The sequence below is a fragment of the Notamacropus eugenii genome, chromosome 6 (assembly GCF_028372415.1).
Source record: "Notamacropus eugenii isolate mMacEug1 chromosome 6, mMacEug1.pri_v2, whole genome shotgun sequence".
NCBI lineage: Eukaryota > Metazoa > Chordata > Mammalia > Diprotodontia > Macropodidae > Notamacropus > Notamacropus eugenii.
The window spans coordinates 226,848,623-226,864,953 of NC_092877.1; the positions used below are offsets into that span (position 1 = coordinate 226,848,623).

At 39.5% G+C, this 16,331-nt stretch overlaps 1 protein-coding gene and 1 long non-coding RNA gene across 3 annotated transcripts in view; one reads left to right on the top strand and one right to left on the bottom strand.

Annotated features, from left to right (window-relative positions):
- CLYBL (citramalyl-CoA lyase) overlaps positions 1 to 5,933 on the bottom strand; it is a 369,958-nt gene extending 364,025 nt beyond the window's left edge. Inside the window, exon 1 of one of the 2 annotated variants that reach the window (XM_072622047.1) lies at positions 5,424 to 5,647. In XM_072622047.1, coding sequence (XP_072478148.1) covers positions 5,424 to 5,524 — 101 coding nt within the window. In that variant the 5' untranslated portion in view covers positions 5,525 to 5,647. Of the gene's footprint in view, positions 1 to 5,423 lie in introns of both variants that reach the window. The other variant, XM_072622048.1, reaches the window with a different exon arrangement.
- The window catches only part of LOC140512719 (uncharacterized), a 40,227-nt gene continuing 28,767 nt past the window's right edge, over positions 4,872 to 16,331 (top strand). Inside the window, exon 1 of the long non-coding RNA XR_011969888.1 lies at positions 4,872 to 5,064. This is a non-coding gene — a long non-coding RNA (uncharacterized lncRNA). The remainder of the gene's footprint in view (positions 5,065 to 16,331) is intronic.

The following is a 16,331-nucleotide window of genomic DNA, read 5'->3' on the forward strand; positions in this document are numbered from 1 at the left end:
CAACTTACCTGGAATGGAGAGTATATGGAAAGAGAATAATTGAAATCAGGATAGTGGATTCCCTGGGCTACTAGGTTAGACCTATTCATAATCTGTGGGCAGTGCTCATCTGGGGCAGTGGCTCTCCACCCTGGGTCAATTCAACAGCATCCTCTTAGTTTTAGGAGCCCCCACTGCTAACCAGAGATCTTATCCTACTCTTCCAATACTGTGGAATAGACAAGAATGTCCAAAGGGCTATTAACAGAGTCTTCATTTTAGTTGTTCTATTTGTATGAATATTGATTACACTGTTTAGCTTAATTTACTATCTCCTACCAAGTAGCCAGCTAATAGTTGGAAGCCATAAAGAGGCTGGCTTTTTAACTTATTGACATTTATTATGCTATGACGTTTTTAGGGGGGAATTACAAACTGACCTTATAGAGTTTAACTGGGGTGTTTTTTTTCAGCCTGTTTTGATCCCTGGTCACATATGGGTTTGTGGCAGCTAGGTGACACAGTGGATACAGTCAGGCCTGGAGTCAGGAAGACTCATCTCCCTGAGTTCAGAGCTGGCCTCTGACACTTACTAACTGTGGGGCCCCGGTCAAGTTACTTAACCCTGTTTGCCTAGGTTTCATCAACTATAAAATGAGCTGGAAAAGAAAGTAGCACGGTGGTCTAGTATCTTTGACAAGAAAATGCCAAATGAGGTCACAAAGAGTTAGACCCAACTCAACAACTATAAATATCAGTTAAGAATTGTCCATTTCATGCCCTATCTTCCCATTATCTAATGGGGTATGAGCAACAAAACTTTACATTCAACCAGATGGGATCTACCCTATTAAAAAAAGGAAAACAATGGAGGTTCCAAAGAAAAGGTCAGCTATCACCTTCAAAAGGCTATTTCTCTAACCTTTCCCAACTGCTCCTCTACTTAGCATCCATCTTGTAAACAGATGTGCCACTTAGGGCAACTCTCATGATTTTAGTATGTCATTAATATAAACTCACTAAGTAGTCTGTTGACAATCTCCTCTTGTTGATGGGTTGTAGAATGATTCATCAGTATGTCTAAAACATAATATAATAATTTCTAACATCAATCTGGTTTTCTAATTTAGTAAGTCAATTAAAATAGAAGTGTTTAAATGCAGCAGATGAAAATAAAATCAACACAGGATCACAAATAAATTGTAAGAAGCAACTATAGTCCAAAAAGAATTCAGTTCTACTCTTTTCAATTATATCAAGATACACCAATCTACATAAATATTAATCTAATCTGCTTCTTCTCTCCTTACATCAATAGTAGTGTTTACATAGTTGACAGATACAATAAGTAGACTTTATGAACACTGTGCCCATCAAACATTTGATAAATCTTTCCAAATTCTATTGACAAAATAATAACAATTAGAGAACTAGTTCTTCAAGCAAAAGAAAAAAAAATTTAACAAGAACATCTGACATTGATACAATGATTCAAGGCTTAAAAATTATATTATGTATATTTCTAACTCAAGTTTCACACAATTTAGCTACTGCATTATCAAGACATGCCAGAGGACCAAGGTCTGGCCTTCCATTTTCTCAGTCTACATTTATAATATGTGGGGGTACCCTCCTGTACAAACATAGGCCTAAACATTTTTTTCCACTCAGTATTCACTATGGTTATTTTGTTTCTCTGCTTTTGTCCTGTTATGCCATTCAGATACCAACTGGCCAACTCCAGTTTCAAAATTCTAAGAAAACATTTCGAGAAATATCATAGAATTTCTAACTATTTCTCCAATAATATACACAAATATGATCCTAGTTTGCAATAGTTTTTCAAGGTAAAGTCCTCTCAGACCAGTTTGGAGACTTTTAAGTAATTTAGATTCAACTTTTGTCAGGAGGGTCATATCAGGAGGTACCATAAAGATCTTCCAGAACAGTATGGTTACCTAATGTAAAATTGGTCAATTTTGTCATGTGTAATGACATGCTGAATACTATTGTGCTATAAAAAATGATGAGGGGGACAGTTTCAGAAAAATATAGTAAGACCCATATGAACTGATGCAAAGTGAGAAGAACTGGGAGATCATTGGGTACAGTAACAGCAATCAATGTTGTAATGATGATCAATGGTGAAAGACTTGGTTATTCTGATCAATGCAATGATCCAAAACAATTCCAAAGGAATCATGATGAAAAAATACTGAGTGCAAACTGAAGCATAATTTTCTCACTTTCTTTCTTTTCCTTGCTTTTTAAAAAAATAAATATGGTTAATATGAAAATATATTTTGCATGATTTCACATGTATAACTAATATATTGCTTGCCTTCTCAGTGGGTGGGAGAGGAAGAGGGAAGAAGGGAAAGAATTTGGAACTCAAAATTTAAAAAGAAAAAAATGTTAAAAATAAATAATAACATTTAAAAAAACATTTAGTTCCCTCTTAGTCACAGCTCTGACACTGAAATAGAATTACCAATTCTGACCCACCCCCACATATGCAACCTACAATCACACCTCTTCCCCATTACACAAAATAGGTCAATTTATGATAGTTACACCATCATTTCGAAACTCAATTTCTATTCAATTGGAACATGCAATCCATAAAACTATACCGAATAAAATCATGACTGTAAAAGAAATTAAAGGGAAAACAAATTCTATTTTCATAGATGAAATTTAGAAAACCAGATCCAAAGATCTTTTGATTACCCACATGGAAAGAATTTTTTCATACAAACTCATCCTGATCAATACATATGTCAAGTAAGCCATCACTTTAGGCTCATCAAGTATGAGTTAAATGAAATGTTCTGATCCTTGTAAGCAGTTACCAAACTGGGAAATGCAAAGTACCACTTGGCTGAGCAAAAGAAATAAATAAAACATAAATTAATTAAATCAACTGATATACAGAACCGACTAATTCTATAATCTACCATGGTCCAGTAGAAAGAACTCTGGGTTCAAAGGACTTGAATTCAAATTCTGCTTCTGATGTTTACTTCCTATGTGACTTTGGACAAGTCATTTCCCTACCTGGGTTTCAGATTCTTCATCTATAAAATAAGAGTGATGACTACCGAAATCCCTTCCATCTCAGAATCTATGAGTCAATGAACTCTGAAATTACTCTCAGTTCACAGCCTTTTATTCTTCTACTTCTCCCTCTCTTAAAATTTATATACCTAAAACATAGATCTGACTGCAAAAATCCCCCAACCAAAAATTTTTCCATTGTTTCCTATTGCTTCTAGCATAAAATACAAAATCCTCAGCCCAAGATTTAAAGCTTGAATACAGCGCCCCCACACACATTATTTCATGTTGCCCCCTTTCACATAATCTCCATGGCAATCAAACCAGCCTACTAACTGTTCCCCATATATGACATTCTAACCCCTGCCTCCACTAGTGCTTTTACACAAGTGGTCTCCAAAGTCTGGAATATTCCCCTTCTTCATCTTTGCCTCTTAGAATTCCTAGCTTCCTAACAGCAACATTGTGCCATGACCTACTTTGATAGACTTAGCTCTTCTTAGCACTGCAATGATCTAAGACTCATTGATGGAAAATGCTATCCACATCCAGAGAAAGAACTGTGGAGTACGAACACAGATCGAACCATACCGGTTTCTCTTTTTTCTTATTTTCTTTCTCGTGGTTTTTTCTTTTTTTGTTTTCATTCTTCTTTCGCAACATGACTAATGTGGAATATGTTTAACATGATTGTACATGTATAGCCTACATCAGATTACATGCCATGTTGGGGGAAGAGGGAGAGGAGTGAGAGGGGATAAATTTAGAATTCAAAATCTTATAGGAGTAAATGTTGAAAACTAAAAGTAAATAAATATTTTTTCAAAAAATTAAATACAAGGAATTCCCAGCTTCATTCAAAGCACAATTCAGTTGTTATCTCCTACACAAGACCTCCAGATGTCCTCCCAAGTTGTCAGTGCCTTTCCCTCTTGAAATGTCTTTGTATATGGGTACAACCCTGGTTATGTCATCTTGTTGAATTTTTCTCCTTCTATATCTACACCAAGAGGTGTAGAGGTGAAGGGATGGGGAGGAGGTATGACTCAGAGTAACTTAGGGCATCCTAGTGAGATGCTGATGAAGGACCAAGGTACCTGAGATCTTAGAGATGCAGGAGAGAAGAATGAAGGGGCCAGAGATACTCAATTTGAACAGGTAGTACATATAGCTCCATAATAGCCAACTAACATCTACAGGGCAGCTCTAGTTCCCAGGTACAGTGCTAAGCCTGTCTGAGTACTTTGTAGTACATGAACTTGGAATATCCAAGGGGTGACTGGGTTTTGAGTCTGTGAAGAGACTGGGCTACTCAAATGTGATGACCTCAGCTTGGACTTCATTAAGTCTCAGCCCAGGAGAAAAACATGGAAAGACTTGCAAGAAATAATGAGAAGTGAAATAAGCAAAACCAAGAGAAAGGTGTATACAGTAACAATATTGTTTGATGAGTAACTGTGAACAATGTAGCTATTCTGAATATCGTAAATACTCAAATCAACCACAAAGGACCACAAAGGAATATGCTCTCCAGACAAAGAACTGATAAATAAAAGTTATGTATAGTACGGTTTTACATATATTTATGTCAAATAGTGGCCTCCGCTTGTTGGAGGGAGAGATGGAGACAGTTCAGAACTTAAAATGTAATAAAAAAGTAATTTTAAAAAAAGTCTCCACCTGGAAAGGTTTCTTATCTGAGATTTTTTTCCTGAAATAGAACTTTTTTTTTTATTTCTAACTTTATTCCAAGTATGTGTGATTTCATTTATGCCCTTTACCATCTACAACTTTTCCATGTCTTAGGAAACTTTAGGGAGTTACTGAGGCAGGGGAAAAACAAAACCCAAAGGGCGTCCCCTCAAAGCCAGATCAAGGGTGATAACACTTGGAGGTATCTGTCAGAGACCACCTTTCCTAAACAGCCTTTGAAAGGGCGCTTCACACCTTCCCAACACACACAGGCGGAGGAGGGCATCGGTCCCACGGCTGTCCGCGCGGGACACAGGACGGACAACTGTCTGGGAGGTGAGCTTTTGGTTGGGGGGGTCCTGGTATGTCCGGGGCAGAAGACAGAACGGGGAAAGGGGCACGGGAAGGGTCTGGAAGACCCAGAGAACCTCATGGCTGTACAGTCAGCCTCGCGCCTCCCAGGGCTCCACGCAGGGTTGGACGAGGGGGCTCCCCCCTGCATTAGGGGGCTGCACACGCCCTGCCCTGGGTGACAGGACTGGACCACAGAGCAGGGGGCGCCCGGGGCTGGCCGAGCCTGTTCTGGGGGGGCCGGCAGACACGTGTGCCGAGAGCCGGCGCGGCTCCCTTCGCGAACTGGGGGCGCCGCGGAAAAGGGCAGCGAGGCCTGGGGGAGGGGCGGGGGTGAAACTCACACATGACGCAGGAGCCCGGCCCCGGCCCCGGCCCAGGCTCCGGCTCCGCCTCTTGCGGCGGCCGCGGGCCGGCCGGCCTTCTGCAGCAGTCGTAGCGCCATCTTGCCGCCGGAGTCCAGGCTCCGGCTCGGGCTCTCCCTCCTCCGGCTTCCGGGGCCGCCACCGCTCCGCCCGCGCCTCCCGCCTCGCCGCTCCCGGGGCGCCGATTGGCCCGAGGCGGGGCGGTGCAGCGAGGGGCCCGGCGCGGCGGGGGCCCGGACCAAGGTCGGGGGCGCGGCCTGGGCCGGGGGAGCGGCCGGGCCCTGGCCAAGGTCGGGGGCGGGCGGGCCCGGGCCGGGGGAGCGGCTGGCCTCGAGGGCTTTCTGGGACTGCTCCGGTCCGACTCCAGATAAGCCCGGCCCGGCGGACGCCGGCTGCTTCGGCCCCAGCCCGAATGGAAACTTTTCCTCCGAACTTGGAGCACGGCCGATCAGATTTTCTTTTTTCGATATTTTCGTCGGTTCGGCTGACTGGCCCCTTTTCCCCTTTATTTGTATACTTTCTTAATTACATGGGATAGTTCCCTGGAATGGAGAGAGAAATTCAGTGTAAACTAAATTGAGAATAAAATTTAGATTCAAAAGAAAATAAATTAAATCTGATTAAAAATAAAAGCTAGAAAAAAATGTATTTTGAACATTTTATGGGAACGCACTTTTAGAATCGACTTATGTAGTGGTGTGGGCCGAAAAACGACACACATCTCTTGGCATTATCGGTCTTCTCTGCCCGGTAATTTATTATTAAAATGCCACCCTCGATCTACTTTATTTTATTTTATGGGGTTATCTTGTTTCAGAACTGGGTAGCTGCTGAAGCTAGGAGGAGACGGAATTTGTAGATTCTTTCCTAATAAAGTAAAAGTAAAAACAATAAATCCTAATACCATGACAACAGTGGTTTGTCCTCTAGGTTTTTAGGAGTGGTATCCTGAGACTCGAAGCTCTGGACTCTCCAACCTTCTTCTTCCCTGATCTGGGCTTCTAATTATAATCCAATTTAAAAGAAAAAAAAGCTTGCCCCCTTGAACTGGTCCCATTTCTTCATCATTTTAAAGAGCTTGTATGGGTGACTGCACTAAACTGCACAAGAAGGGGAAAAGGTAGATAGATCTAATGTAAATCACTCTGCCTGGCCCCTTGGAGTCTTATATAGAAATGGGATGCAGACAGAAATATCCAATAACAGAGCCCTGGGTTCAGTTCTAGCCTCTGATAAATACAGACCTAGCAGTCCTGGGGAAGTCACTTGGTTTTTGTGGGTAGCTGTCTGTATTCTGTGTCCCAATAGAAACCCCATATTTACTTCCTAAGGACAAGAATTCACCTGCTTCAGATTCTGTTTGTAAGGTCTAATAGTTAGGTGGGGTCCTGCCTAAAAGGGAGGAAACCCTGTTTTCCATTCCAGCCTCTGACACACACTCAGACTCTGGGGGCAGTCAATTTAATTTTTGTACACAGTTTGTTTGCTAGTCTTTAGACCCTCTGTAGACCGTCAGCCGAAAAGCAAGGCTTGTCTTGCCAATCTCTGTATCCCAGTTGCTTAGCACCGTGCCTACCTAGCAAAGTGTGGTGATTAATGAATGTCCCTTGACCGGCCAACTAACGTTATAGATGTCAGACACACCAGTTCACAACACCCTGGAGTGCTGGCCAAATCTCATTAAAACATAACTGGGAAATTTTTTAAAAATACAGTAGAACATAGATAATGTTCATATGTGGTTTTCAAAATCAATAAGGGGCCAGGCAGAGATCCTTGTGTATGATTTAGTGGGCCTCTTTTCTATTTGCTAGGCTACTCTCTTAAACTAATAGGGAAGTTGCCTCCCTATACCAATGCAATCATAAGTACAGGCCTTCTCCTGTATTTTTTTTAATTTTTTATTTACTATCCTGTAAATAATTACAATAGTGCTATCTGAGATCTGGGGAGAAAGGTAATTACAATCTAGGGGTAAAAAGGAGGAGAATCAGAGAAGGTTTCCTGGGGATGATGTTTAGATTAGACATTAAGGGACAGGTAAATATTCAACCAACTCTGAGGTGGGAAGGAGGACATTCCAGGCCCTGGAGACAAAGAGCAAAGGCATAAGATAAAGAAGGGCAAAACATTTTCTGGGGACTGAGATGAATGAACAGCTGAGAGACAGAATTTCTCTGTAATTAATAATCAATTTGTTAATGAGGGTAGTAATAAATAACAAATAAATAATAAAATAAATAATTGATTAAGATTTAATTGATTATAATTAATTAATTAATATAATTAATTAAAATGAATAAATAAATAAAATAAACAGATGAATGATTAGGGTAGTAATAAATCAACTTAGTGGTCTTTCTCCATAACCAAAGATAAAACCATGGAGATCCCTGAATCTTAAATACCTTTGGAAAAGGAGGTGCCCTGACATATGAAAATCAATTCTGATTGGTGAACAATTAATGAGGAGGTGGACATATTAATGAGAAGGTGGGCTAAAAATCTTCAGCTCCTGCTGCTGAGAACATGACTTGATTGTGTCTACTTTCTCCGGCAATCCGGACAAAGAAATCCATCTCTACTCCGACCATTCTGGTTGATTTTTTCTTTAATAAACTAGATTATCCTAAACTCCAATTCAAGGGCACATACTTACTTTCTAAGGACAAGAATTCACCTAGTTTAGATTCTATTTCTAAGGTCTTCTAGTTGGGTGGGGTCCGGCCCAAGAATGCAGAGCATGTACCCAGAGGATTTGGGCAATCTTATCTATCGGTAATGCACTTCAGATTCTGACTGAATCATCTACAGAGACTGGTCCTTTAATGAGGAAATAAAGGGATAACCTTAATCTTAATTTAGTCATTGTTTATTAATATAATAGAAAACAATAATTTCTCTCAGGATGATGAGTTGCCCATTTTGTTATTCAAATTGTCAACATACTCATCCTTATAGTCAAAGTTTGCAGTGTGCCACATTGTGAAGGTTTCCTAAATGCCAAGAAAAGAAGTTTGATATGGTACAGTAGAAAGACCATTAGATTTGGAGTTCCAAGGCAAGGGTTTGACTCTCAACTCTATCAGTAGTGTCAGCATGGTACAGTAGAAAAAGAACAGGACGTGAAACCTTAAATGGGGTCACAAAGAGTTGGATATGACTGAAATGACTGAACAACAACATGAAGTGTCAGCTTTGTGTCCAACTCTGTGACCCCATTTTGGGGTTTTCTTGGCAAAGATACTGGAGTGCCCTTTGCTTCTCCCATTCATTTTACAGATGAGGAAACTGGGACAAAAGGGTTAAGTGACTAGCCCAGGGTCACACAGTTAGTAAATGTCTGAGGCCATATTAGAATTCCAGAAGAGAAGTCTTTTTGACTCCAGGCTCTGCATTCTATCCACTGTGCCACCTATTGGCCCTTCACTTCCATTACTGCTGTAAAATCTTAGAAAAGTCACTTAACTTTGGTTTCTTCATTTGTAAAATTAGATGATTGTATTGGATGACCTCAAAGATCCCTTCCATCTTTAAATTTATGATCCTATGAACCCACCTGTGTGACAGTGGGAAAATCAAGTAACTCCTTTGGCTTTCAGTTTCCCCATCTAAAATGAAGGGGTCCCCTCTAGCTCTAAATCTTTAATTACAGTCATACATCTAACAGGGCATTGTGCAGCTCACATTCGTTTTCAGAGCCTGAGTTTCCTTACCCATAAATTGAAGTTGTTACGCTAGATGATGTCTGAGTTCTTTTTTAATTCTAAAGTCCAAAGATTCTATGAGCTTTACTCAGTAGGCAATAGGGAGACATTGAAAGATTTTAAGCAGAAGAGAATCATGACCAGATTTATGCATAAGGAAAGTAAACGTGGCAGTGTGGTGAGGGATGGATCGGAGACAAGAGGAGTGGTGATTGTAAGTGCCTATGTGTGGTAAGGATGCTGGATGTGGAAATATGGCATCAATAGGGCTTGATAACTGATAGAATATGATTTAAAGATAACACCAGAGTTTTTAATGTGGCAGACCAGGTGGTGCCACTAATAGAAGTAGTATAGTCAGAAGATGTCAAGTGTAAGGGGCAAAGTTTAGTTTCCAGTGTATTGAATTTAAAGTATTAGTGGGAAGTTCAGGCAGAGAAATGTTCTGGGAAGATGTGGTGGGTTTGAATCCAGGAAAATAGCTCAGGGTTGGAAGCATAGATCTGTTTGCGGATAGTACTTACAGGCAATGAAGCAAATGAAACTGCCAAGAGACATGATGTAGAAAAGAAGAGGGCTACAGGATGGACCCGGGAGAACATGGAATTGTGAAAAGAATGAGGCATTTGTGAAGAAGAGAAAAGAGTCATTAGATAGGTAGTAAGAGAATGCGAAGAGTCAGGGAAAGAGTTTATCCAGAAGGGAGGAAGGGCCAGTGGTTCAAATGCCAAGAAGGATGAGGATTGAGAAACGTCTCTTAGTTGTGCTGAAGATGGCAAATAGAGCAGAAGTTAAACAACCCAGTTTCCTCAAAATACTCCAACAAAGTTTTAAAAAGAACGAAATCAGTAAAAATGATCAAGAAATCCAAAGATCTATATTCTAAAGTGTCAATCATGAAAACAATCTGGTACTGCCTAAAAAATAGCATGATGGTTCAGTAGAATAGGTTAGATACACAATACACAGTAGTAAATAGCCACAGTAATCTAGTGTTTGATAAACCCAAAGAGCCAAGGTTTTGGGGCAAGAACTCAGCATTTGACAAAAATGGCTGAGAAAACTGGGAAGCAGTTTGGCAGAAACTAGGCAAAGATCAACGTCGTATACCATATACCTAAAACAGTCAACATGGATAAATGGTTTAGATATAAAAGGTGATTTAAATAAAAGTTTTCATAAGAAAACTAGGGGAACATGGAAAAGTTTACTTGTCAGATCTATGGATAAGGCCCTAGTTTATGACCAAACAACAGATAGAAAGGATCACAGAAAGTAAAATGGATAGTTTTAGTCATCATGAAATTTAAAAATTTCTGCACAAATAAAACCCATTCTGCTGTAATTAGAAGGAGAGTAGGAAACTAGGAAGGGAAATTTATAGGAAGTTTCTTAGATAAAGGCCCCATTTCTCAAATACATGGAGAGCTGGACCAAATTTATAAAAATGAGAGTCAGTATCCAATTGATAAATGGTCAAAGGCTATGAACAGGCAGTTTTCAGAAGAAGAAATAAAAACTGACAGTAGTCACATGAGAAAATTATTTAAATCGTTGATAAGAAAATGAAAGTTAAAACAATTCTGAGATACCACCTCACATCTATCAGATTGGCTAATGTGACAGAAAAGGAAAATAACAAGTACTAGAGGGGATGTGGAAAAATAGGGACACTAATGCATTATTGGTGGAAATATGAGCAGGTCCAACCATTCCAGAGAACAATTTGGAACTATACCTAAGGGACTATAAACTGTGCATACCCTTCAATCCAGCAACACAACTACTAGGTCTATATCCCAAAGAGATCAAAGGAAAGGGAAAAGAACCTATATGTACAAAACTATAGCCATTCTTTTTGTGGTGACAAAGAGTTGGAAATTGAGGTGATAGCCATCAGTTGGGGAATGGCTGAACAACCTGTGGTATATGATTGTGATGAAATACTGTCATGCTATAAGAAATGACAAGTAGCATGTTTTCAGAAAAAGCTGGGAAGTCTTACATTAACTTAGGCAAAGTGAAGTAAGTAGTACCAGGAGAACACTGTACACAGTGACAGCAATAATATTATGACAGATTTAGCTGCTCTGACACAATGATCTAAGACAATTCCAGAGGATCCATAATGAAAAATGCCATCCATCCCCAGAGAGAGAACTGATGAACTCTTTTCACTTTCTTTTTTTTTCTTGGGATTTTTTGGTGTGTTTTCTTTTGCAACATGACTAATATGGAAATGTCTTGCATAACTTCACATGCATAATTGATAACATATTGCTTGACTTCTCGAAGGGTAGGGGAAGGATATGAGTGAGAAAAGAATTTGGATCTCAAAATTTTTTAAAATAAGTGTTAATAATTAAAAAAATAAAAGTGGGAAATATTTAATGAAATAAATAAAAAATATATATTTAAAAAAAGAAACCCAAGGAGAAAGTACAATAAGTGCTTTTTGTTAGCCTAGAAAAATCCAGATAAATGTGGACTCTAGAGAAAGAATCCAGCCAGAAAAGCCTGGTGCCTCATGCCAGAGAAGCTTTCCATCACAGGGGCTGTGGATGAACTAGGGAAGCCTGTAACCTGAAGCTGTATGGGGACCAAGAGTGGAACTCTAGACCAAGACTCTGGAACCTACAGCTATGTTTCTTTGACCTCAAACCTCTCTGAAGCCTGAGGGGATAGAACCAGGAGGATGATAATCAGAGTACACCCTGAATCAGACTCTGAGACAGCTTGTCCCTGCCAGTGACCTAGAGCAGTGTGCTGGCAGGAGATGCTTCTGAGATCCCTAAAGAAGAAAGCAGTCATTACCAGGTCCACTCTGCCCCATAATACCCCAGACAGTATCAAAGAAAGGTTCATTATTCCTTCCAGAAGTGCACAGAGGTTGACTCCAACACAAAGTCCCAATTCAGAAAGTAAGGCTGGGAAAATGACTAAGCACAAGCAAGTCTTTGGGAACCTTTGAGGAAGTAAAAGATGGATGTCAGAAGGAACTGAATGCAGCTAAAAAGTTTAGAGGGGCCTTTGAACTTAAATCATACCAAATAATATGGAATATGGGATTAAAACTGATTCCTTCAACTATTGTGTATTATTCAACTACCAATATTGAGTATTGACATTCTTGACATAGTTGATAAATTTCCAGATAAGCAAACAATGATACATTCATCTTAATTCCCACCCATGGAGTGAATGATCTCATAGCCTAATGCTGTCTTCCTGAATTTGAGTCAGGGACTTTTTTGAGTTCAGTTTTCTCAGGAAATGGATAATTAAATACCTGTCCTCATTAATCTTAGGAATCTTTGACACATAGATACCACAGTTATGCTTTTGACACACCAGTATACTTAAAAGAACCATTGGAGAAAAATGTCTAGTAAGCACTAACTTTCCTGTAACTGTTTAAAAACTAAACAAGTTTCAGCTCTTGAAGGCCAATAATTTTTTTTGATCAAAGTACTAATGAATGATGCATCATTTGTCCATTCTAAGTACTCTCTGTTAATACTACAAGCTACTTAGTAGAGTCATTTTTTCTTCCATGTCATATTTACCTGCTCATGGTCTAAAACTATCTTTTACAGCTGGTGAAACCTGAATTCATCTTTGCAAAGATGGAAAAGGGTGGCCTAGAGTGTTTACTGACTATGAAATTCAAAGCAGGGATCCCAAACCTGAGGCTAGGGCAGCATGGGGGCTGCTGGCAGACACCCAAGGCATGTCATTTATAGCTCTTTGGTGCTTTGTTCAGACAACATTTACCGTTTTGGAAAAAGTTCCCTTATTCCTATGCTTTTAATATTTTTTTTAAACATAAATAGGTATTGCATTTTGTGTATATATATTTATGCATATATACATTTGTATTTGTATGTGTGTATGTCTATATCAATTTTATGATTCTTATTATTTTATTGTTAAAGTTTATTATGTTTATAATTTACCTGATGTTGAGCTGAGCCTATAATCCTGTTATAAAGTTCACTTGGTTAGAGTATGTAACCTTTTAAATACATTGTAGTAATATGTTTTCTAATATGTTATTTTACTCAAAATCTTTGCATCAAAATTCATTAAGAATAACATTCCATGGGTTTTCTTTCTAGGTCATATGTGTCATGGAAAAATTTAGTAGAATCTTTTCTTTCCCTGTTTTTGCAAACATTTTATGTAATATTGGAAAATTAATTGGCTCTGAAAGCTTCGTAGAATTCACTTGTAAATTCATTTAATCCTGGATTTTTTTGAAAGTTCATCTATGGCTTGTTCAACTTATTTTCGAAAGATTGTACTATTTAAATTCTCTATTTCTTGTTCTGCTAATTTGGGTATTTTATATTTTTTGTAAATTTCTTCTTCATTCTCCTGGTTTTACCTTTAACTATCTCTTGATCCATAATCTTTCTTCAGTATACTTGATGTCTTCTGTTTTTCAATATTTTCAGACTCAGCTTCTGGTTGCAACACCCCCTCCCCATCCTATACTCCTGGATGGTATGGTCAGAGTTCTCTTTAGGCCTTTCCTTGATTTTTCTCTGCTCCTACCACTGACTTTCCTGGTATTTCTGCACTCAGTACACTGGTAGGTTTTGTGTCCCCCTTGTGGCACAATGGATAGAGTACCAGGCCTGGCGTCAGGAAGATCTTCCTGAGTTCAAATCTGGCCTCAGATACTTACTGGCTGTGTGACCCTATATTTATCTGTAAAATGAGCTGGAGAAGGAAGTGGCTAACTGCTCCAATGTCTTAGCCAACCAGGTCCCAAATGGGGTCATGAAGAACTGGACATGACTAAAATGACTGAACTACAACAAAGGATCATCCGGAGTCAGAGCTTTGAGGTCTTCAAGCCCCTTTGAAGTCCCTTTGGTCAGAGAACTATGGTTTTCTGGTCCCCTTGAATGCCCTTCCTCAAAGAACTATGTTTTTTCAAGTCTCCTCCAAGTATCTTAATCAGAGTATGGACAGCTTCCAGCCCCTCTGTAGATGCCCCATTATAGACCTGTTGGTTCTTGACACCATGGAATCCTTGCAGTGGGCATCCTGGAGGCTTCAGGTGCCCTCTCTTCTTCAGGTACATCTCTGCTTAGAGCAATTGCAGCTCTATTTCTTTGTGTTCCTGCTGGTTCCCCTGCTGAGAGCTCTCTCTCAGCACTCATAACCTCTGTCTTTATGGGTTTAGTCCTAGGATAAATGAATACACTTCATTTTTTTTATTAGGATTTCTTGATTGTTAGTCAAGTTAATGCTCGTTTTAGATATTTTCTGGAGTATAAATGGGAAGGAATACTTCATAATGTATTATGGTCTGTAAGGACAAGAATTTTGGTATTTTTCTGTAACAGAAATCTCTTCTGGAATGTAAAGGGCTTAAGTTTCCATTGGGAGGGTTCTTCACATCTCCTTTTCCCCCCACCTGAGAAATCTGAGAACTTGACTATATGACACCACCCAATGTGTTGCTGCCCATTCCCTGTGCAAATGCCAAGTTCACAAAACTCAAAGAAGACAATGTTTATTTTTAGGTCAAAGAAAAGAGTTAGAATTCTTATCAGAGCTCATGGAAAAATATCAACATCTTTCCATGAAGAGCCATTCCTCAGAGACCTCTGTGGTCTCAGTCATAGTAAATGTCCTACAAAACCCAACTCTTCAGCATATGGCACCTGCTAAATCCTCCTTATAGCTTCTGGAACTTGGTACCTTTCCCTTTCCCTTTCTCTGTAAGAGATCTCACAACAACCCCTCTCAAGAAGGCAGTACTAGTATCATTCCTATTTCACAAAGTGAGGTATGGTTCAGAGAGTATACATGACTTGTGAGTATAAGGTGCGTGCTATCCATATAGGCTATGTATGTCTAAATATGGTTCAGAGGAAGAATGGGCTCTTACCAGTCCTTCACCAAGGGGAGTGATGATTCCTGCCTTGAGGAGAGCAAGAGAAGAGCTACCAGGTTGGGCATTCTTTCCTCTAGTCATTAAAATGGGTAGAATTATGTCTCTTATACCCGTTAAAAGTTTCTGGCCTAAGAATACAGTTTTTCAGTTCAGATCAAAAACCCTCTAGATATCCTGGTTGCTATTTCTTTAAAAAAGGGTGGGAAAAGGGTTATCCTGAGCTTATATCATAGATTTAACTCCTTACAAAAAGATCATCAGAAATAGTGAATAATGAGGAAAGCAAATAGCCAAGAAAAAGTATACAGATTAGTTTTATAGATTGGAAAATACAAAGAGTAAATGAGTTCTTTTTTAAAATTTACTTATTTTCAGTTTGCAACATTCACTTCCACAAGATTTTGAGTTCCAAATTTTCTCCCCATCTCTCCCCTCCCTTTCTCCAAGATGGCGTGCATTTGGATTACCCTTTCCCCCAATCTGCCCTCATTACTATCACCAACTCCCATCTTTTATCCCCTTCCTATTTTCCTGTAGGGCAAGATAGATTTCTATACTCCATTGCCTGCATATCTTGTATCCCAGTTGCATGTAAAAAATTCTTTTAACATCTGTTTTTAAAATTTTGAGTTCCACCTTCTTTCCCTTCCTCCCTTCCCACTCATCCTCATTGAGAAGGCAAGCAATTCGAATGAACACTTTAAATGGGACTAAGATGTCTTAACTCAAACTGAGAAATAGGCCTAATCTCAGCCAAGGGGAAATTTCCTCAAATCTCTAGGGATACAAGTTAGAAAGGAGGGGTGTGTTGAGAAACCAGCCATGTCTGTGTTTCTAAAGTCTCTATCTCTCTCTTCTGTCTCTGTCTCTTTCTGTCCTCCTCCTTTTCTCTCTGTCTCAGTCTCTCTGTTTCTCTCTGTCTGTCTTTGTCTCCGTCTCTCTCTGCTTCTCTGTCTCTGTCTCTGTCTATCTCTGTCTGTCTCTGTCTCTCTCTGCCTTTGTCTCTCTCTGTCTCTGTCTCTCTCTCTCTCTCTGCCCCTCCACCTTCCATAGGTCTAGTGTCAGTTCTAGAGACACACTATATATCTTGAAGATGGCATGCAGAAAATCTCTCCTCTTCAATGCTCTCCCAACAACTTTGCCCAGTCATGTAGGCACACCAAATTTAGGAATATTCTCTCCACCCATTTGGAGAGTCTTATGCAAAATGTTCTTAATTTTAAAAAAAAGTCCTGGTCATACTAGCAAGGTGTGGAACCAGGACTCAGG